The sequence below is a fragment of the Malus sylvestris genome, chromosome 5 (genome assembly GCF_916048215.2).
Source record: "Malus sylvestris chromosome 5, drMalSylv7.2, whole genome shotgun sequence".
In the NCBI taxonomy this organism is placed as follows: Eukaryota; Viridiplantae; Streptophyta; class Magnoliopsida; order Rosales; family Rosaceae; genus Malus; species Malus sylvestris.
The window spans coordinates 41409846-41432738 of record NC_062264.1 but is presented as its reverse complement, the minus strand read 5'-3'; the positions used below and the strand labels follow the sequence as shown (position 1 = coordinate 41432738).

At 33.7% G+C, this 22893-nt stretch overlaps 4 protein-coding genes across 4 annotated transcripts; all 4 read left to right on the top strand.

The window, feature by feature from the left end:
- Positions 1–5661: 5661 nt before the first annotated feature.
- On the top strand, positions 5662–7921 carry LOC126623692 (bidirectional sugar transporter SWEET2a-like). The gene is made up of 6 exons (XM_050292646.1): positions 5662–5908; positions 6424–6460; positions 6586–6802; positions 6889–7047; positions 7139–7258; positions 7460–7921. Exons 1-6 carry the CDS (start codon positions 5848–5850, stop codon positions 7583–7585), a joined length of 720 nt encoding a protein of 239 aa, XP_050148603.1. The 5' UTR covers positions 5662–5847; the 3' UTR covers positions 7586–7921.
- Positions 7922–11665: 3744 nt separating this feature from the next.
- On the top strand, positions 11666–13861 carry LOC126621214 (bidirectional sugar transporter SWEET2a-like). Its single transcript, XM_050289616.1, has 6 exons — positions 11666–12090; positions 12538–12574; positions 12663–12879; positions 12972–13130; positions 13220–13339; positions 13434–13861. The coding sequence occupies exons 1-6, from the start codon at positions 12030–12032 to the stop codon at positions 13545–13547; spliced, it is 708 nt and encodes a 235-aa protein (XP_050145573.1). The 5' UTR covers positions 11666–12029; the 3' UTR covers positions 13548–13861.
- Positions 13862–14607: 746 nt separating this feature from the next.
- Positions 14608–16023, top strand: LOC126624766 (60S ribosomal protein L44-like). Its single transcript, XM_050293874.1, has 4 exons — positions 14608–14762; positions 15355–15534; positions 15615–15689; positions 15788–16023. Exons 1-4 carry the CDS (start codon positions 14691–14693, stop codon positions 15845–15847), a joined length of 387 nt encoding a protein of 128 aa, XP_050149831.1. The 5' UTR covers positions 14608–14690; the 3' UTR covers positions 15848–16023.
- A 1272-nt stretch (positions 16024–17295) lies between these two features.
- LOC126623564 (transcription factor GTE12-like) lies at positions 17296–21558 on the top strand. Its single transcript, XM_050292479.1, has 10 exons — positions 17296–17505; positions 18029–18915; positions 19131–19338; positions 19426–19490; positions 19582–19642; positions 19737–19820; positions 19924–20045; positions 20179–20245; positions 20671–20792; positions 20888–21558. Exons 2-10 carry the CDS (start codon positions 18163–18165, stop codon positions 21149–21151), a joined length of 1746 nt encoding a protein of 581 aa, XP_050148436.1. The 5' UTR covers positions 17296–17505; positions 18029–18162; the 3' UTR covers positions 21152–21558.
- Positions 21559–22893: the final 1335 nt, after the last annotated feature.

The window sequence follows — 22893 nt, the reverse complement described above, 5'->3', positions numbered from 1 at the left end:
TAACCGACAGAAACAAATGGCGGCAAAAATCCCCCCAAAATTCCCTCTGAAAATTTTAAACTTTCCCCCAAATTTTGTTACGATTTTAAAAAATAAAATAATAATTGTTTGGTTTAATAAATAAATAAATAATATGTATTTAAATAGAATATGTTTTTAAAAATTAAATAAATAATTGTTTGGTTTAATATATAATTTTTACATTTTTGGTTTAATAGATAATAATTCATGTAAAATATGCGATAAAGAAACAAAAAGATAATTATACAATGAAAATGTCTTCACACAAACTAAATATTGTCTAATCAATACTTGAAAAACATAAATAAAAATTTATCACAAATTACTTTTCCCACTTCAAAATTTTGGCAAATTTATGCATTCTACGAAACTAGTTTTCAGGATCTAACCGTCAAACTTGTTTGTAGATACTACAAGATCGCATATGTAAAAAATCGTAAAAAACAAACATTCAGAGATTACATAACGGAACAAAAAATTTCGACGGTTATAAACAAAAAATCACAATTTAACGGTTATTTTAGCTCCGGTTTTGATGATTTTTTACAGTTTCACTCCTCGACCCTATAAGAATGTAATGAATAAATTCGATCTTTAATTTAAAATATTTACACTAGTGGATACCACAAATCTTATTTCACACTTAATAGAAGTATAATATTAACTCTAAGTGTTTGTTTAATCTACCGTTTTGACGCAATATCCATTCTAAGAAACTTTTTTCAACGATCCAACCGGCAAACTTATTTGTACACACTCCAAGATTACATACGTAAAAAATTGTAAAAAAAAAAAACATTCAGAGATTACATAACGGAACAAAAGTTTTCAACGGTTATAAATGAAAAATCACAATTTAACGGTTATTTTAGCTCCGATTTTGATGATTTTTTATAGCTACACTCCTCAACCCTATAAGAATGTAATGAATAAATTTGATCTTTAATTTAAAATATTTACGTTAGTGGATACCACAAAATCTTATTTTATACTTAATAGAAGTATAATATTAACTCTAAGTGTTTGTTTAATCTACCGTTTTGACGCAATATGCATTCTACAAAACTTTTTTCAACGATCTAACCGTCAAACTTATTTGTACACACTTCAAGATTGCATACGTAAAAAATCGTAAAAAACAAACATTCAAAGATTACGTAACGGAACAAAAGTTTTCAACGATTATAAACAAAAAATCACAATTTAACGGTTATTTTAGCTCCAATTTTGATGATTTTTTACAGCTACACTCCTCGACCCTATAAGAATGTAATGAATTAATTTGATCTTTAATTTAAAATATTTACGTTAGTGGACACCACAAAATCTTATTTTATACTTAATAGAAGCATAATATTAACTCTAAGTGTTTGTTTAATCTACTGTTTTGACGCAATATGCATTATACGAAACTTTTTTCAACAATCCAACCGTCAAACTTATTTGTACACAATCCAAGATTTTATACGTAAAAAATCGTAAAAAAATAAACATTCAGAGATTAGGTAACGGAACAAAAGTTTTCGACGGTTATAAAAGAAAAATCACAATTTAACGGTTATTTTAGCTCTGATTTTGATGATTTTTTACAGCTACACTCCTCGACCCTATAAGAATGTAATGAATAAATTTGATCTTCAATTTAAAATATTTACACTAGTGGATACTACAAAATCTTATTTTATACTTAATAGAAGTATAATATTAACTAGTGTTTGTTTAATCTACAGTTTTGATGCAATATGCATTCTATGAAACTTTTTTCAACGATCCAACCGTCAAACTTATTTTTACACACTCTGAGATTGCATACGTAAAAAATTATAAAAAACAAACATTCAGAGATTAGGTAACGAAACAAAAAATTTCGATGGTTATAAACAAAAAATCACAATTTAACGGTTATTTTAGCTTCGATTTTGATGATTTTTTACAGCTACACTCCTCGACCCTATAAGAATGCATTGAACAAATTCGATCTTCAATTTAAAATATTTACACTAGTGGATAATTTTTTATACTTAATGGAAGTATAACATTAACTCTTTAAGTGTTTGTTAAATCTATCAATTTGATAGGTATGCATTCTACGAAACTAGTTTCAACGATTCAACCGTCAAATATGTTTGTATATACTCCGAGATAGCATGTGTAAAAAATCGCAAAAAAAAAAAAACATTCAGATATTAGGTAATGAAACCGTGAGTGAAAAAAAATATTTACACCATTTGTTTATTTATTTTTAATCAATGTAACATTTTAAAATAATAAAATAGTCAATTTCTGTCGTTATAACCAGCAGAATACTAAAATAATAACCGCCAGAATCTAAAATAATAAAATAATCAATTTATGTCGGTTATAACCACCACAATTAACTTAGAAACCGCCCGAATATGTAAAAATATTAAAAAAAAAAAGAATTCAAAAATACTGAGAGTTATAATAATTTTATGGCGGTTAAATCCGCTAGGAAAAATCTGCCAGAAATTTATGTCGTATATATCCAACAAAAAGTAACTTTAATCCGACAGTAAATAAATTATATGTCGGAAATCTTTTATCCGTCAGAATGATTTATTAACCGCCAGGATCGTTCGACGCCTGAAGTTAATATTGTAGTAGTGTCACATTGAAAAATTAGTCAGGCTTTGCCCCTTTTTGCATGATATGATGTTTCTTCCAATAATATCTTTATATACTAAAACACAATCCGGGTGGTACTATGGATGACCCGTTCTTGGAGGGAGAAGGTGGGAGTTGACTGTGCCTTGTACTTTCTAGTCTTAGTACGAGATTGTTCACATTCATATTTTTGGATTGTTTCCTACTTTCCATAATGGTTTTATCTTTAGGGGTGTGATATCCACACATTCAATTTTACTTCTCACACACCTTTTTAATTTTCGGTCGTCGGATCGAATGAATTGAAGAATATCAACGGATATAAATTATCAAGGGGTGTGTAAGAAATAAAATGAGATGTGTGGATAACACACCCCTTATCTTTACTCCTCAGATTGATGGGACAATTATCAACAAATATTAATAACTTCTTATTAAAAGAATTTTCACCCACGGTATAATAATGAAACATAATGAATTATAACAAGTGTTTATAAACCAAGGTAAATAAGAAGAGGATGAAAGAAAGAAAACGCTAATAAAATTGGTGATTGAGGTTTGCAATATTTATTTAGGTTGTCAGGTTAGCTTTTGAAGCAATGCAAACATTTTAACCTAGTTTTCATTCGAACACTAAAATTATATTATAATATTACATTTCCGAACCCAACTTGCCAATTAAAATTGACTATGCACTTGAGGTTATGAGTTCGATTACTCACCTCAATATAAAATTTTCAAACGCAAACTTTATATGTGTATTCAATGTGATACATCATCAGTAATAAGTTACCAACTTCATTTGCTTAAGTCATGTACTTACGCATGTATAAAACATTAAAAATCGAAGTGAAGTTGGAAGCTTATCACCGATCATGTAAGAAAAAGATCTTCTAGGGATCTCTTCCACCAAATCATGCCAAACAATTAATACGGGTCATTGAAATTTGATCCAACGGCTAAAACATTGAGACTCTTTAAAAGTTATAATAATTTTAGTCGTTAGATCAAATTTTAAAGACCCGGATTAATTGATTGGTGGACTTTGGAATGATAGATCCGGAAATGATCTCTTTCCGATTTAGTAGAGTAGGTCAAGAAACAGTTAGGTCTAGTGAAAACAATTTAATAATATTCTACACAATCTCCCAAGAAAAAGGGAAAGAAGCACAAAAAAATAAAAAAATAAATAAATGTTAAGGAGATTTTCTCAAATGAAACTGAACTCTCTATCATGTTCTTATGCGAGACTGTTCATGAACTTTCTTTCATTTTATAATTTTACTTTAATTAAAGGAGCAGAATAAAGTAGTGTCCGGTATCATTCTTTGCAAATTATTAGAGACGGCAAAGAAAAGCAATTATTGAATTATTAAAGTTAAATGGGTCCTAAAATGATTTTGAATCATGTCAACGTACCATGAAATGAGTCAGGCACTTTCTAGCACAGGCTTTCTGTAACACGTTAAATATGTTTAGAGAAATATTAAGAAAACTGTTTTAAAAGTAAAATTTTCTATAACTATCTCTCATTTAGTGTTTTTTGCATAATTTTTATAATATTAATAAGAAAATTAATGTTAAACTGCAGAGTAACAGAATCTATAAAAGATTATATTTAAGAGAGCTTCCCTTAGCATTTATCTATCTTCATTTCTCTATCTTTATTGACCAACTTAGAGAGGACCAAGGAGGTTTTTGAGAGCTCCATTTTTGTTGGGTATATATGATATAGTAATATTGGATGATAAGATCTGATCAAGACCCCATGTGATGATTGATTGTCGTCCTACTCAATTTACCCGACCACAAAAAGAGCACTCTGCACACCCCAACCATTTATCGAGAGTTCAAATCTTTTGCACTTATTTTGTGTGTAGCATCTCTCACTGATTGACATATGTTAATAAATTTAACTCTTTTTTAACTTTATAGTCGTAAAATAATATGTGTCAATTAATCGCAGAGACCATATAAACAAAGTAAAACTTTCTATAACTATCTGTCATCTAGTGTTTTTTGCACAATTTTTATAATATTAACAAGAAAATTGCAAAGTAATAGAATATATAAAAGATTCTAGGGGTGTGCTATCCACACACCCAATTTTACTTCTTGCACACCTCTTGATAATTTATGTCCGTTGATCTTCTTCAATTCATCCGATCCGACGGCCGAAAATTAAAAAAGGTGTGTGAGAAGTAAAATGAGATGTGTGGATATCACACCCCAAAATTCTATTTAAGAGAACTTCCCTTAGCATTTCTCTATCTTTATTGACCAACTTAGAGAGGACCAAGGAGGTTTTTGAGAGCTCCATTTTTGTTGGGTATATATGATATAGTAATATTGGACGATCAGATTTGATCAAGACCCCATGTGATGATTGATTGTCGTCCTACTCAATTTACCTGACCACAAAAAGAGCACTCTGCACACCCCAATCATTTATCGAGAATTCAAATCTTTTGCACTTATTTTGTGTGTAGCATCTCTTACTGATTGACACGTGTTAAAAACTTAACTATTTTTTGACTTTATAGTCATAAACTAACATGTGTCAATTAATCGCAGAGACCATATAAACAAAGTAGATACAGAAGATTTGATCTCTTCTATCAAATACTCAATTTGATAGGTCACAGATTCAGACCATATAACACCTGTTAAACCTGATGAAAGTTCTATTAAAGAGTAGTGAAAGGACCAATGGCCGCAAATTTTGAATTATTTTACATAATTTGATGGTTGTAAAGTCCTTACTACAACACTAATTACTCGTCTAAGTTTTCCCCTCAACATTATTTTATGATACGAATCAAACAATTTTTAAGAAATTATTTAAAGATCACGGTTGCAAAAAATCAAATCGAAAATTGTTTCATCAATTAATTTTTTTCGTAAAAGTTTTTATTGAATTTGGAGGAAGTATTGTGTTTAGATGACTAGCCTTGTTTACAAGGAAGTTTATATAAACACAATAAAAAATCTCCAAAAGATTTGGTAGTTTGGTAGTAATGAATAACACATGGTTCCATATCTTTTGAGCAAGTATATTAAGAGAAGCCTCCCTTACGGACCCTAATGTACAAGGCTACAAAATAGACACAGAGAGAAGAGAGGGAGCTTCTGCTTGCTTGGTGTTTTGAATATATACATACATATTTTCTTATAAGCAGGGTTCTGGTAATTGATAGATCAATGTTGTCAACTGAACTGTCTTCTGTTTATCAAAGTTTCTGCGATGGAGCCGGCGTTCTCGGTAACCTTCCTCATTTCTGCACCATATAATCTCTTTCTTTACGCTTCTTCCATTATATGCTTTAGTTAGATGCAGATTTCTGCTTGTCCTGAAGTGCAGCTATGAATTCTTTTGAATGACTTTCTACATATTGTTGTGGATCGATAACTTTGCCCTGATTGAATCTTAGTTTAAGGTGAAGAATTCATATGCTGTATGGTTTTGCTTAGTAATTTTGGAATCTGAATAGAAAATTCATAGATCTTGCAAAACAGAAATGTCTCAGATTGCAGGATATATTTATATGTTGTTTCAGATGCCTTATATGTAGACGTGTCAATGTATCGGATTTTGATCTGAATCCTATGCAGTTAAGAGAGTATCAACTTTTTATCTCAATTTCATCATCAGAATTAGATAACAAGTTGGCTTAACAAATCAATATGGATTACTGCAACCTGAAAATTTCTGCCAATTCACAAACAAGATGGTAGTTGTGCAAGAAACATTCTAACACCCATCTCTGTCAACTGCAGGGAATATCTTTGCCTTTGGGTTGTATCTGTCACCACTGTAAGTTGCTCAACAAAATTTTGCCAAAAATGGAGATTTATGAAATTTTTTGCTTTGCGCATGGAATGATATTCAAGATTTTGTACTTTCCCACTGATTGTTAATCTTTGATGTTCTAATTCCAGGTCAACATTCAATAGAATTATCAGAAACAGGTCAACAGAACAATTTTCTGGAATGCCTTACATATATGGACTTTTGAATTGCTTGATATGTTGCTGGTATGGAATGCCTATAGTGAAGAATGGCATTATACTGGTGGCTACAGTCAATTCAGTTGGGACTGTTTTCCAGTTAGTCTACTTGAGCATTTTCATTTCTTACGCCGAAAGAGCGCTTAAGGTAATGGCACCTGCATTTTTCTTATTAAAATACCTTTTAACTTTGCATTACTGACTATGTGTTGTTCTTTAAAATGTTTATTGCAGATGAGGATGTTGGCATTGTTAATCGCAGTTTTCGTTCTATTTGTGTCCATTGTCGTTGTCAGCTTAAGTCTTTTCGATTACAATGGGAGGCAATTATTTGTTGGATACTTGAGTATTGCTTCACTTATTTTCATGTATGGTTCGCCATTGATTGTCATAGTAAGTTTGTGCCTGATGATCCTCAATCAGATTGCTATTAGACGGTTGAATTTGTCCTCACTCATGTGGTTTCACACATACCCTTTTTCAGAATTTGGTGATCAAAACAAAAAGCGTTGAGTTCATGCCATTTAATCTTTCTTTTGCAACTTTCCTAGTGAGTTTCTCCTTCACTGCCTATGGAGTGTTCAAGATGGACCCTTTTCTATATGTAAGTACTATGTTTCCTTCAGTCCAAAATTTCAGCAGCTATATACTCTCAACCATCGTAGCACCTATTTGTCAGTCTCATTTATTGGTCTAAATTGCATCCTAAAACGTAGTTGAATCTCATTCACATCAAGCACCGATCAACCCCATCACACTTGCATTACATAACCATTACGTTTATTTTTTAATATTTTGGATGCAGATGCCAAATGGTATTGGAACAATGTTAGCCCTTGTACAGTTGGTTCTGTACTGCCGCTACAAAAATCCATCTGAAGAAGACGCGGTAGAAGAAGAAGAAGAACCATTGCTAGCTACACATCCGTGACCGAATTTCCTTTGGAGAAATGCTTGACCTTCAGTACAAAATTTACTTGGAGAAATTCATCAATTTCTTCAAACTATACGCCGTTGGATATAAATTGTTACATTGACAGAAGAGTATTCTCAAAGGATGCAAATCCTTTTAATTCTTGGTGTGTAATATGTTACTTCAATATTTACCAAAGTTACTGCCTGTTTTTTTCTTTTCAAAGTGACATTTCCTTAGAGCTTAACTAGAAAATGAGGGTTTTCCTTCTGCTTAATAGACAATAGCAGGCATCATGTACAGAGATATATATATTTTTCAAATGGAGAAAGATTAGGTGAGATTAGCTCTTCAGCAATGATTGTATGTGAGACACCTATCCTCCCCTGAAGGGGTGAAGACCATTACACCCAGGAAGCCCCCACCACGTCCCTCGTACACCAAATTTATTGATGAAATGGAAAGTAAACGAAAAACATGCAAGCGGTGGACTATGCCAAGATCCACAAGTACAAAAATTGTCAACGAAATGTCACGAGCATGAGCAGAGATTACGAAATCTGAAATTATAGACCACCAATAATAAGCATAATTATTTGCCCTAAATGAAGTTAAAACATCTGCAACCTGGTTTCCTTCTCTATAAATGTGTGTACACATATATCGCATTCGACAAAGTTGCCAAAGATATACTAGGAAAGTAAATCTTGTGTAACACTGATATGTTAGGCAAGAGAATCTCCAACCGGCTCCGTAAATGAGCTCCCAAATAGAATTTAGGAATTTATTTCAAAGGAAAATCAACTGTTTAAATAAATGCATAACGACTATTTTGAAGTTTTTTCGAGGAAACATGCACTAGTATGAATTTAGAATGGTCATGTGAACTCATCACTGATCATGGCGGATGGCTCGTAACGTTTTGTGGTTTGGCATATATTCGTTTGCATCTGCATCTGGCAAATGTTTTGACCGTCTTGTTTCAATGAATATATACATTTCCACGTGCTTCTTCCATGCCATTCTTAATTCGGTTGATTCCAATTCCTAATCACTCAATAGTTGATGCACGCAATGACCTGAAAAGTAGATGAATATATAAATACGCATTATAATATTTTAAGTAATCATGTTTTAAATTATAAGCAAGGCAACCCGATTCTTCACGAGAAAGGGAAGAAAAAAAAAAGCACAAAAATAAACAAATCGAAGACAAGACATCAAATACAAAATATATATTTTTCAATCGTTTTCTTTTGTTACATATTTAAAAAGCACGTAATGTGAGAAGCGAAAAAATACGAGGAAGAAAAGAAAAAATAGTTTATAGAAAAATCTAAACGGCTTAGAATCCAAGACAAGTTTACAAATAATATTCTCTTAAATTGTACTTAAGATACATTTAAAGCATCTCCAATAATATTTCTTATACTTATAAAATGAAGAAATACATGATCACTTTTTTGAACAACAATAACAACTATACTTTTAAGGAGAAATTAAGTTCACATCCTTCTTTTTGTTACTTCATTGATTAAAATCTTATTCATTTTTAATTTTTTATCAAGGTCCTTGGGTATTAATAACATCATTAATTATTTGAATAATAAAATATTTTATTTTTAAATATATTCCTTTAGTGTTAAAAATGTTACAATTAGTATATTTATATTTATGGCTAAATTTTTTATCATGTATTTTTAATTTTAGTTTGTACCTATTTTTAATTTGCAAATTCTTTTTAATTTGTACCAATTTTCTTTTCATTTTTAATTTGTACCCATATATTAGTTTGTGCCCATATTTTTTAAAGTAATCAATGATAGAAAAATTACATATGGTATATTTATGTTTTATGCCTAAACTTTTGTATCATATATTTATATTTTTGGTTTGTACCCACTTTTAATTTGCAACATTTTTTTTTAAAAATTTGCAGTATTTTCTTTTTAGTTTTATTTTGTACCCATGTATTAATTTCTTTTAGGGCCTATATTTTTAAAAAAATTCATTTGTACTCATAATTTTTTAATCTTTTATATGTACCCTAATTTATTTGTAATGTACCCATTCTTCTTTATTAATGTACATATGTGAAATGTACCAATGTTTTTGTAAAATGTACCAATTTTTTTAACACTATGGATACATTCTTTTGCCATTTATTATTTCTTATTTTTACATAGTTTTTATCCATTTATTCAATCAAAATGTTTGAATTCTTTTATTGTAACCTTTTCTAATAGTATTATAATGAGGGATTTTAAATTTATAGGATTATAAATCTCATAAAATATCAAACAATTAATGTCAAAACTATAAAAATATAAATATTAATAGTAATATAATGAGGTGTACAAAGTCAAGGGACTTTGATCAAACTTTGAATACCATTAAGGTTTTAATCAAAGAATGTTAAGAATTAGGGACCGCATCCAAAATATCCCTACTTTTAATTATAGAGATTATGCTTCCTTGGATCTATATATATATATATATATATATACATATATATACATATATATACATATATATACATATATATATATATGTATATATGTATGTATGTACAATGCCTTTATGGATTTATCAATGTTGATGAGCAAATAATCAAACCAACCACAATGAAAATACCAAAACACCAAGCAAAATCAAGCACAGACAAGAACACAAGTTTCATATGTAGTGGTTTGGTCAATGTCTTTTCTGTTTAGAGTATGAATCTCATATTGGGAAAATAAATGACATTGCATGTGTTTATAAATAGTTATTTCTTATATTGTCAATTGGTTTATGATCATTGTAAATTAAAAATTCATCAAACATAAGAACGTGTTAAAAGTATGAATCTCATATCCTAACGATCAATATCGCAACACCTTAAATGAGGGCCAATTTCACAATAAATTGCAAAGCATATTTCTTTAACATGAGGTTTTGGGACCATTGTTACTTGTAATTAGTAACAAAAGTACAGCTAGCTCACTCTTTTTCTCTCAAGTAAATTGAGGTACTAAGACCTAGTTTGGGAGTGAGGTGCTTAAAAAAAAAGCACCCATGAAAAAAAGCTGTGAGGGTTTTAGGTGTTTGGTAAACTGAAAAAAAATGGCTTATTTTGGAAGCTGCTGTGAGAATAAGCTGAAATCAAAGGAAAAAGCTGAAGCTGCTATTTGTAGCTTTGGAAAACTGGCTTTTTTTCAAAGCACACGGAGCTACAGTGCTTCTTTAATGAAAAGATCCACTATTAGACTGTTTTTTTTCCCAAAAGCTCTTTTACAAAAAAGTTTACCAAACACTCTGCTGATTTATTTCACAGCCGCTTATTCTCACAGCACAGCCGCTTATTCTCACAGCAGTTTTTTTTCAAAGCACAGCAATACCAAACCAGCCCTAAGTAACATGAGGACGAAGAGGTCTTGACAGGTCCATTTTTGTTTTCATATACATATTTTTCATGTGTGAACACTTAATATGATTTGAGTTGTGTATAAAATTATCAAAATAAAGTTTGATCCAGACATCCATTGTATTGTTCGTTGTCCCAATCAAATTAACCCAAAAAAGCAAAATTGACAATAAAAAACCGGATGGTGTTATCCATACATTCATTTGTATTTTCCACATACTTCTTGTCAATTTCTATCATTTGAACTTCATTCAATTTATTCGACCGGACGACTGAAAATTGAGAATGTGTGAAAAGTAAAAACGAATTTGTGGATAGCACGATCCTAAATAACCTTCTGCGTATTCTAAGATGAGATGTGAATAAAAAAAAATATATATATATATATATATTTATCACGTGATAATAACCAATATACAACGTATATATAAGTGACTAACAGGTTCCAAATAATTTGCATGGCCCAAAATCTATAAAAATCTCAACCAATTGATGAGTGAAAGTGAGGGATGAACCCACTTGAAGTCTATCTAAGCCACAAAATCGTATGCGGTCTCGCATTTTCCTGGGCAGCCTGTGTCACATATCTATTCAGTTTTATTACGATGATGTAAGGGTTCAACGTTTAAACTTGAATGATATAGCCCTATTGTGTGGTTAAAACCGTCATAAAATCATTGTGCATAACTCATCGTATGTTCAATATATAAATGTATGGATTATAGTTGCATTTGGCTAACTTGGAGTACTCACGGTTCCCAATTTCCCATCATAATACCATAGTTTAAATAATCTAATATCATTGGTTTAACAAAAACTTTTTGTGGCACGTTAAAGAAGTCTCAAAAAGTTGGTAGTAAATAATAGATGGTGTAAATTATCTGGGGTCCTCCGTAACAAGTATATATATTAAGAAAAATCCTTCTCGTTTGGACCATTAATATACAAAGTTACAAGAGAGAGGGAGAGAGAGCTTCTGTTTGGTGTGGAGTAGCAGTGAGTAAAGTTGAATACATACATTTGTTGAGCAGTTGTTTTGATAATTGACATAGATCGATGTTGCCGACTGGACTGTTTTCTGTTTATTTAGGTTGGAGTACTGCAGCCGGCATTGCAGGTACCCTTCTTTATCTTAGCACCATATCTGCTTCATTACGCTTCTTCCATTTTTTTATCAAAAGCGGGGGAATTGAACTTCGGACCTCAGGTGCAAAGGTAAGTTCATAGTTTTATGTTTTTTTTAAAGGAACAAAACCATGAATTCTGTTGAGTGACTTTATAAGATATTGTTGTGGTGATTGGAGGTTTTTGGAATGTTGATTTATGAAGAAAAGCATATGTTGTTCAAGATGCATGTGAGGTTAGGCTAACCAGGGCAATATGCTCACCCCTTTTACCCGTGTTTGAATCCCCTTCTCTGTAGATAGAGTTAATTTAGAATACCGCCTTGTCAAAAAGATGCATAAGAATCAGTTGGAAATATATGTCTATGCAGTTTTGGAATCTATAAAAAGAAAGAATGTCTCAGATTGCCAGTTTTAACACATATCTTTGTCAATTGCAGGGAATATCTTTGCCTTTGTGTTATTTGTGTCACCAATGTAAGTTATTTAAAAAGTTCACGAAAAAATGGAGATTAATGATATTTTGCTCTTGATTCTGATCATATAGCCATGTTTTGTTTTCCAGACCAACATTTAAGAGAATTGTCAAAACTAAGTCAACAGAACAATTTTCTGGATTGCCTTACATATATGCACTTTTGAACTGCTTGATATGCTCCTGGTATGGCATGCCTGTTGTGAAAACTGGGATTATACCGGTGGCTACAGTCAATTCAATCGGGGCGGTTTTCCAGTTAGTCTACTTAAGCATTTTCATTAGGCACGCCGAAAGAGCGATCAAGGTGATATTCTTCCCCAAATCTACCTGCTCATGTAGACAGCCAATGCCTATTAAAACACTGCATGACTGCGTTCTTGAAATTTCTTTTTGCAGCTGAGGATGATGGGATTGATAGCGGCAGTTATTGTTGTGTTTGCGTTCGTTGTCTTTTTGACCTTGGGACTTTTAGACTACGATGAGAGGCAAACGTTCGTCGGATACCTGAGTGTTGCTTCGCTCATCTCAATGTTTGCTTCGCCGCTGTTTATCATAGTAAGTTTGCGTGTTAAATTTTTCGCTCACAGGTTTTGGACAGCGCAATTTATCCTCACACGTATGGTTTCGCGTGTACCCTTTTTCAGAAATTGGTGATCAAAACAAGGAGTGTCGAGTTCATGCCATTTAATCTTTCTCTCGCGACGTTTTTGATGAGTCTCTCTTTCTCTGCATATGGAGTGCTCAAGGAGGACCCTTTCCTCTATGTAAGTGTTCTGTTTTCTGCAGCAAGATGTTAACATGCCAAACCCGAGTTTCGGAACTTGTGTTGATCCTCTTCAAATTACATTTTGGATGCAGATCCCAAACGGTATTGGAACAATTTTAGGGCTTGTCCAGTTAGCTCTGTACTCCTACTACAGCAAAATATCCGAAGATGCCTCAAGAGAGCCATTGATAGTTTCATACGCCTGACGAACATATTGGCATCCTTAATACATTGAGAAGTGAAAGTTTCTTTCAGCTGCCAAGAGGAAAAGATTGCATTCGGGGGTGTGTAGGATCGCCGAAAAGGCATTGATTTTGTCTTTATCATTATATCTAGGTTTTTTTAACCAAAATGGTCTCTGAGATTTGTATAATTCCTCACTTTGGCCTTAATACGATGAGAAGTACTCTAAAAAGTGTCACGGTGAGAGAGCGGTGTATCAGATTTTGTATGAGTTTTACGGGGTGGACACTAAGTATATAGAAAAAGGTAATGTTCCAACCATTCTTTACTTGGAAAATTTTTCTTTAATTAGTATCTTTTAACTACTAAACATTACAAGATCAACACGAAATGTAACGATATTCTGAGTCGTTTACTAGCAAACTCATAATTAAAATAAACAAAATAGCATCTCAAATTTGTAGAAAGTTTTGTTTATAACGTTGCTCAGGCTTTGAAGACTAAGGTGATGGGGTGTCAACTGCCTGCTGATAATCTCAGGGGAGGTGGTTTGAAGATCCAAATCATCCGACCACCACTGCACGTACTTTGAAGTCGCGAACATATCCTTGCACATACTTTGCCAAATATTGGATGTGTTGGAAAATGTACGTTCTCCTGAAAACCCTGCTACCATTTTGGAGCAACAACATCTTCTCCACCAACAAAAAAAACTATTAAAGAAAGTAACCAAACTCGAAACCTTCGGGTTCGATTCCATCCAATGTAACAAAAAACAACACAAAAGCTAAGGCCTCTAAATTGTACGTTCCTTTTTATCATACACCAATAAATACAGGGGTGTGACATCCACACACCTCTTTTTACTCCTCACACGTGCCTTATTGATTTCTGTCATTTGATCTTCTTCGATTCAGCTGATTCGACGGTCAAAAATTTAAAAAAATATGTGAGAAGTAAAAAGAGATATATGGATAGCACACTTCCAAATATAACTAAAAATTTATCCGAACCTATGGAATAGAAAGGTTTAGGGTTCAGGTTTTGCAAAAGCCCAACTTTGATAAAACACTGAAGGCAGCCCAGCCCGTTTCCAAAATAAGAACACTTGTAGCCGAACAAAAGCCCATCCCATCAAAGTATAAAACCCAACGCATACCGCTCCGATGCCCTCTAGGGTTCTTGTAACAAGCTTCAGCTGCTCATTTCTGTATCGACGCCGCGGCAAATCCACCATGGTATCTCTCTCTCTCTCTCTCTCTTCTTCTTCTTCTTCTTCTCTCCCACAGTATTACGTGCAACTTGGTTCTCTTGGTTTTTTGTTGTGGATCTGTTTATGCAATAATTACTGATAAATTTAATCGTGAATTTGGTTCGAAGGGTCTGTAGCAATTTCGTGTTATGTTTCAGCTTAAATATAAGATTAAACCATTTATATTTGGGTTGAAGTTTATGGGTTTAATCTGATTTCGTTGATAGTTTAGGGCTTTGCTGTTGTTTTGCAATTTTGTTCTTATGCTTCATACTTCTATGTCAGATTGCATTAATCCGTTTGGTTAGTAATTCATTTCTCCTGTTTGTTACTGCACCTGGGTTTTCATCTGATTGCTGATTCGTTTTCAATTTTGCTTTGCTGTTTGATTTGTTTGAAACCTCACTGGAACCGGGTTTTAATCAGATTTTAAATCGTTTTCTATTCTGATGTTCTGTTCGATTTCTTTTAGAAGTTTAAAGATTACATATTTTTCTGCATGATTTGTTTGAAACTTACTGTATCTGGGTTTTGATCAGATTTCATAATCCGTTTTAACCCATGTTGTAATTTTTCAGGTGAACGTTCCCAAGACAAAGAAGACCTACTGCAAGAGCAAGGAGTGCAAGAAGCACACCTTGCACAAGGTCACACAATACAAGAAGGGCAAGGATAGTCTTGCTGCTCAGGGAAAGCGTCGTTACGATCGCAAGCAGTCTGGTTATGGTGGGCAGACAAAACCAGTCTTCCACAAGAAGGTATTCAACAGCCTAATTCATCCCTTGTGGTTGTTTGATTTCAAATTTGTTGCATCGTTAACTTTGACGTTGATAAACAGGCAAAGACTACTAAGAAGATTGTGCTGAGGCTCCAATGCCAGGGTTGCAAGCATGTATCCCAGCACCCGATCAAGGTTAGTGTTATGGTGCAAATTGCTCCATTTGGTGTCTACCTTAGATTATCGATAATATCTAACGCGTTACGCTAAACTTCGATGCGTTTTTTCTGCAGAGGTGCAAGCACTTTGAAATCGGTGGAGACAAGAAGGGGAAGGGTACATCGCTGTTTTGAATGCATTGTTTTGGCTGTACTGTTATGTTACGAATGTTGTTGAAGCTTCAAAGCAAATATGGATGAATTGTTTCAAGTTTTTGTTAGTTTTACGTTAAACGTCGATGCGTTTGTGACACTAATTTTAACTATCAGTTGAGATTGAGATTAGAGTTCCAATGCAGCCTTCGCCTTGATTCCTACTGTTTATGTTTCCATTTGCATTCATGTAGAAGTTGCTCTTCCGTTTTAATTTAATTTGTTAACAGTGAAGGTTTTCTGGTTCGGAATTTGAGATTTTATTGATGTTACGGGCTTTTGTGTTCCAAATCAATCATGTGACGTCATTTAGAGAAACTTAAAACATTTGGCGTCGTTGTAAACTGATTGGAACTCAACAGTGTACTCCCTAGTGTGATGTAAGCCAATATTTGTTTTGAAAGGGTTTTTTCGGTTTTCGGTTTTTTGAACCCGCTCCTAATAGTGGGGTCTTGAGCTTGAGAGTTGTTAACCTTTACTATTTGTTTTTTATCAACGAGAAAAGCAACCAATGCAAAGGGAGGGTTTTTGAGTTCGGCTACCTTCTTGTTTTCCCGACTAATATACATGGTCTGGAGCATTTCTGCTCTTCATTACAAACTATGCTTATCATACATCTAATCATTTACGTGTCTGTTCACATAATTCAAATTAACTTTGACACTAAATATTATTTTTTTAATTTTGAAAAAAAAAGTTAACAAAACCTAAATGACATGACACATGACGAATGATTAATGTATGATGAGCATACATTATAATTTAGGGAACTTTAACGAAAAGCACACGGTACTGTTCACTTTAACGAAAAACCACATTTTTACACTAAAAAGTCAATCCTGGTACTATTCACTTTACCCTTTATTTTGTCCTTATCATTAAAACTCAAAGTTTTCAAGCCATTTTCATTAGTTTTCCTTATAATTTATGGTGGTGAACAAAAATACTTCCGACCCACATATGTTGGTCAGTCTTACCTCTGTTAAAGAGATGATACAATATGTGATAAGCGTTTTTTTCTTATTTTTTTTAACTGAATGCTAATAAAATTTAGGGGTGTGATATTCACACACTTTATTTTACTTTTCACACACCCTTTTAATTTTCGACCGTCGGATCGGATGAATTGAAGAAAATCAACGGATAGAAATTAATAAAGATATGTAAAAAGTAAAATGGAGTATGTGGATAGCAGATTCTTAAATTTAACAAGGAAATATGAACAACAAATAACATATATAATTATATTGCAATTTCCCAATCCAAGAGAAGAAATGAAACTTTGAATCCAACAGAAACAAGGGAAGTCAAAGGGCAAAACGGTAAATTCACAAAAGGAAAAGGCAGAATCTAATTAATATCGCGCAGAAAGATCCCATGATTCCCATCCAATCCAAGTCGGCGAGTATTTAAAATTTAAAAAATATAAATATAAATCCTCGCTGTATTGGGAAATCGCCCTAACCCCTCACTCTCTCCCTCCCTCCCTTCTTCCCACGCCTCCTCTCACTGTAAAACCCTAGTCCTGCATCCTATCCCCATATCCGCGAGGGGGCTATTCAGCCCTCTCGCTCTCGCCGTGACGCACGATCTCCCGGTTGTTTTGCTCTCTACTTTCGATTCGATTCGATTCGATTCAGGTGAGTTCTCCTTCGATCCTTGGCCTCTGATTTCCCAATTTGTTTTTTTGGCGTTTTTAGTCGTTGTTTTGATCTGGGTTTTCTTCCTTGTTACTTTTAGTTTCTGGGTTTTTTTTTCCGTCGGTGTGATGATTTTGTATGGGGTTTTTTGGCGTTTTATGTTTTTGGGGTTTTAGTAATTACGTTGTATTTGGGGTCAAATTTCGTTATTATGTCAACAGCTGATTTTTCGTACTCGGATAGTTCGGAAGTCAACAGATTTGAGTTGGGTTTGATGCTTGGTTAATTTGTGTAGAAGTTCTGTAAATTACTTTTATTTAGTAATTTGGATACGACCCTTGATTATAGTTAGTGAATTCCATAAGTTTGAGGACTTCAATTGAAAGTTTATGGAAAAAGGTGGAGGGGTTTATCTAAATACCAAGTGTTCCTGTTTTCTTTAAACTTTTACTGTATACTTATTAACTGTTAAGTAGTGCACTTATTGTACATTCGTAAAATATTCGTCGCTTATTTTCTGCAGAGAGCGGCGATTTTCATGCCTTTATTGTGAGAGGGAACTGGTATTCTTAGTGTTATTGCGTATTAGGAGGCCATACAAATTTGTCTAAGAACTTGAAGTTTGGGTTTTCTTGAGAGTTCACGTAGTTCCTTACGATGATTGCCACGAAAACCATGCTGTCGAGCAACAAGCTGAAGATTAAATTTGCCTGCAAAAGAATTGAAGCTGATCCTGGAAAAAAATTTGAAGCTGATACTAATTATTCTAGGAGTCACTCGTGTGACTATGGGCATCATGCCTCAATCAGGGAGGTCAGCGCAATGGCGAAATCTTCACTTCCAGGTTCTAAGAAGCGTGGATCCTCAGGCGATCTTGAGGGTCAGAAAGAGAAGAAGAGGAAGATTGATCGTAGTGTGAAGGTGCAATGTTTGACGATCCTCAAAACACTGATGAGTAAAAAGGAAAGCTGGCCTTTCAATGAACCAGTTGATCCTGTGAAGCTGGGAATCCCAGATTACTTTCGCATCATCTCTTATCCCATGGATTTGGGCACGGTAAAATCAAAGCTGCAGAAAGATTTGTACTTAAGCGCTGAAGAGTTTGCAGCTGATGTCAGGCTGACTTTTTCTAATGCCATGCTCTATAATCCTCCTGGCAATCCTTTTCATCATCTGGCAGAAAACCTGAATAGTTTTTTTGAGATGAGATGGGGTCTTTTAGATGAGAAGTTGAGTCATGGAAGCTCCAAGGTTGAATCAGGGAATCCATCAAATGGGCAAATTAAGAAAGTAACTTGTGCTAGACAGAATCCATGCAACTCTCCTCCCTTGCAAAATAGTTCGGTGAGCAAGAGGCCTATTTCAGGTGAAGAGAAGGTCAGAGTCCCTGTTGGTGCAACTGATGCTGAGGTAAGTGATAGTCATGAAATTGTGATTTTTTATGTTTACAATAATGCGTACTGGATTGCTTCAAAAACAAATAAAATTTGGAATTTTAAGCCTGTCAGCTAATAGATGGTGGCTTGAATGCTGTATACTCTTTTGTTCTATTATTTAAAAAGCTGACGCTGTTGAAGAGCATTTTCCTTTTCTACCTGAGTAATGTATGTATATTTTGTTGATAGGCAGAGCTTTCTAAAACAGCTCAGAATTCTAATCCCAAATTGTCATCAAAGAACTTAAATAGAAGCACCAATAGTGCCTGTAAACAAGCTTCAGGCTCTATTAATGCAAAGCAGCCATCAAGCCTGGTTTGCTTAAAATGTGGCTCATGTGGCAACGTTGCATGTCAATGCAGGCGTCCTAGTGACTCAACCCATAAGTCCTTTAATGGTTAGATTATTTTTTCATTTGCTGCAACTTTCCTGTTATATAGTATATGGTTGGACAATGGATTTATTTCTCTCTCTTCTGGTTCAGACAAATCTTCTGAAAGGTCAATGGGCAGAGAGCATGGTTTGTCTAATTCTAATGTACCCAGACTGGTATGTATGATGATGCTTCTGTTGCTGTTGACATTTCTCATGAGGACTTTTATGTTTCTTATCGCTAATTTGAGCTTTTATTCCATTATAGGATTGTCAAACAAAAAGCTTGTCAACATCCCAGACGATCAAATCAGATCCAGAATCTGATGGTGAGATGACACAGCATATTAAGATATTTAGCCACTTAGTTATTTTTAGTGATCTGATCCAGAATGATGTTATGATGTTGCAAATTATATGAAGGGGGTGTAAGTGCTTTGGATGGTGAAAACATATGTTCCAGTTCTAGGCTTACAACTCCAGTATTGGATGCTGCTTCTGGAGAAGGTCAGTATCTTCACTAGCAATGCCAAAGTTAAGTATGACCGCTGGCTATTTAGCTTGCCATATTTGGACTTACTAATTTGGTGGTCTTACTCATTTCTTTCAGGATGGAGCACTTCTCTTTTTGATGTTGAACTGTCCCCAAAAAGGGCTCTTCGTGCTGCAATGCTAAAGAGTCGCTTTGCAGACACTATTTGGAAAGCTCAACAGCAGAAACTTCTAGATCATGTAAGCTTCAGTTTTTACTTTTAGCAAGATCATGTAAAGCTTGTTGGATACTGTGTTAGAACATTTTCACATGATTATTTGATAGCTTTTAGCATTTGGGTTTGCTTATCCAGCGTTTCCTCCTTATATCCAGGGTGATAGAAGTGATCCGCTTAAGATGCAGCAAGAAAGGGCTAGACTGGAGAGGAAGCAGCGTGAAGGTAAATAACTTGTTTTTTGCCGAAAATATTCTAGTTTTGATTTTCTAGCGATGCTACTTTTGTTTCTTCCTATGGTGTATTTCATCATTTTGGGTTGGGAGATTCTTTATTTTATGCAACTGCAGCCAATGGTTATACCATGTTATGTTAGCCTAATGGTATGTTTTTCCTTTCTTGTGACTTGCAAAGAGAAAGTGCTCGCTTTCGATATGTTTGTTTACAACCCCCATGACTTTAGCCTTTTGCATTGATTGCTTTCTTTCACCTACTCCTAAGCCTGTCTGTGGAAAACATTTAATATCTCAATTAGTGTTATTGTTAAATTCATAAGATACTACAGTGCATCCGTCACAGACAAAGATCTCCTTGTTAATCCTGTTGCCACCTGCCTATAATTGATGGTCTTAAGCTTACCTTAATTACAGAGAAAGCAAGGATCGAAGCAGAAATAAGAGCTGCTGAAGCTGCCACACGAATGAGGGCTGAGAATGAGTTGAAGCAGCAACGGGAAAGAAAAAGAGAAGAAGCTCGAATTGCACTTGAGAAGGTTTACCTTTGGTTTTAAGTTTTTACGGGTTCTTGCATGAATGTTGTCTCGTTTTTCGCCTTTGTGGTCTGACTTTAATATAATCCCTTATCCAGATGAGGCAAACAGTTGAGATCGAGACAAGCTTGAAGATCCTAGAGGAACTTGGAAGGTTTGCTGGGTTCTCCGTCTCCGCTCCTATTCTCAACTTTAATCGTGGTAATCGTGGGTCTGGGGCTTTCGGGGGGTCACATCCCCAATCACCTTTGGAGCAGCTAGGTTTATTTCTAAAGCCCGAATATTCAGGAGATGACGACGACGACGACGACAACGATGAATCAACGCTGTACGGGGATGGGGAGGAAGGAGAGATCGTTTGATCCGCGGTGGTTTCCGTCGGTCTGCTATTATTTGTGTGCGCTCTATTTTTCTAACTCGGGATGTTTCATGTTAGTCTGCTGAGAGGAAGAGAGACCGATGTAAATAGTTTTCCAGTAGTGGACATGTTGACTGAATACACGTATAATATATATATATATATATATATATATATATATATATTAGTTCTCTATCTTAAAGAACGAAAATGATATTGTTCTCTCTCTCTCTCTCTCTCTCTCATGGAATGTTCTTGGGCAGAGTTGTATAATGCTATAATGTATGGTTCGATGGGCTTAGTGGTTCGGTAGTCCAGACTGAGAAGAATTTCTCTTTTGACTCAACCCTGTTGAGATACGAAAATAAGTGATTCTTGTCCTATATTTTATATACATGCGATTATTTTTAATTTTTAAATTTAGAAGCTAAAAATAATCAAGGTTTTTTAGTTAAAATAGTCTCTGAGTTGACATAATATTTCACTTTGGTTCTGGCATTGAAAATCGATAAAAATTGTCCTGAGTTTGTCCACCGTAAATTATTTTGGTCATTCGTGAAAAGTCTGTTAAATTGTGAGTATTTTTGTCCAATCAACTCTTTCACTTACTTTGCATTTGGTAAAGAATTTTCGTGGAAAGACCAAAGTGATTAACGATAGACAAACTTAGAAATCATTTTCATCGATTTTCAATGTCAGAGACCAAAATGAGGATTATACCAGTTTCAATGACTATTGTGAGCATTTATGGGCCAAGCCCACCACCATTTCCACAATCTGAGCCTTGTAGATTGCCTGATTATCCAACACGTGTTAAGTGCTAAAACTTAGAGGGGTATATTCAATTGAGAATTTAAGATATTTAAATGAATTTATAAATCCGTGGATTTTTATAGAGTTTAATTGATTTGTAGAGATGTCATGTAAAATTTTGATTCAATTCCCCCGAAATCTCATCGGAGATGTGAGACTTGTGGATGCTTAAAATACACTGAAATCTCTCTAATTCCTCAACATTTTCAATTTTTTTTAAATCAAATTCTAATTGAATACACATAGAAATGTTATAAACTTCTATAAAATCTTAATTGAATACACCTGGATTTCTAAGAATTTTAATAAACTATCTTAAAATCTTGATTGAATACACATTGGATGTATTCAATTGGAAATTTGAGAGATTTCAATGGATTTATAAATCCATGGATTTTTATGGAATCTAATTGATTTGTAGAGATTATATGTAAAATTTTGATTTAATTCCCTCGAAATCTCATGGGGAGATGTGAGATTTGTGAATGCTTAAATTACACTACAAAATCTCTCCAATTCTCTCTAATTCCTCAACTTTTTCAAATTCTTTAAAATCAAATTCTAATTTAATACACCTGAAATGTTATAAACTTCTTTAAAATTTTAATAGAATAAACCCAGATTTTTTAAAGATTTTAATAAACTATTTAAAATCTTGATTGAATATACATTAAATTTTAGAGAATCACTTAAAATCATAATTGAATACCCTTATATTCATTAAAAGAATTAAAATCCCTCAAAATCCTAATTGAATACACCCCTTAGGTCATCTTCAACCGAAGAATGGCCAAATGGCTCATTTTAGCCCTATAGTCTTGCAATAAATTATATTTTAATAAACAGTGCTATGTCATATTTTATATCATCTCCAACCGAGGGGGCCAAAGGGCCATAAGCCAAATAAAATTTATTATTTTAATTAAATTAATA

Bases quoted from the DNA above. Each gene is read 5' to 3' on its own strand.
- LOC126623692 (XM_050292646.1), top strand. From the start codon at position 5,848: ATGTTGTCAACTGAACTGTCTTCTGTTTATCAAAGTTTCTGCGATGGA. The intron at 7,048-7,138 runs GTAAGTTTGTGC...ACCCTTTTTCAG, and splicing joins GTTCGCCATTGATTGTCATA to AATTTGGTGATCAAAACAAA. The intron at 7,259-7,459 runs GTAAGTACTATG...TTTTGGATGCAG, and splicing joins AGATGGACCCTTTTCTATAT to ATGCCAAATGGTATTGGAAC.
- LOC126621214 (XM_050289616.1), top strand. From the start codon at position 12,030: ATGTTGCCGACTGGACTGTTTTCTGTTTATTTAGGTTGGAGTACTGCA. The intron at 12,880-12,971 runs GTGATATTCTTC...TTCTTTTTGCAG, and splicing joins ACGCCGAAAGAGCGATCAAG to CTGAGGATGATGGGATTGAT. The intron at 13,340-13,433 runs GTAAGTGTTCTG...TTTTGGATGCAG, and splicing joins AGGAGGACCCTTTCCTCTAT to ATCCCAAACGGTATTGGAAC.
- LOC126624766 (XM_050293874.1), top strand. From the start codon at position 14,691: ATGCCCTCTAGGGTTCTTGTAACAAGCTTCAGCTGCTCATTTCTGTAT. The intron at 15,535-15,614 runs GTATTCAACAGC...GTTGATAAACAG, and splicing joins AACCAGTCTTCCACAAGAAG to GCAAAGACTACTAAGAAGAT. The intron at 15,690-15,787 runs GTTAGTGTTATG...TTTTTTCTGCAG, and splicing joins TATCCCAGCACCCGATCAAG to AGGTGCAAGCACTTTGAAAT.
- LOC126623564 (XM_050292479.1), top strand. From the start codon at position 18,163: ATGATTGCCACGAAAACCATGCTGTCGAGCAACAAGCTGAAGATTAAA. The intron at 19,643-19,736 runs GTGAGATGACAC...AATTATATGAAG, and splicing joins ATCAGATCCAGAATCTGATG to GGGGTGTAAGTGCTTTGGAT. The intron at 20,246-20,670 runs GTAAATAACTTG...CCTTAATTACAG, and splicing joins GGAGAGGAAGCAGCGTGAAG to AGAAAGCAAGGATCGAAGCA.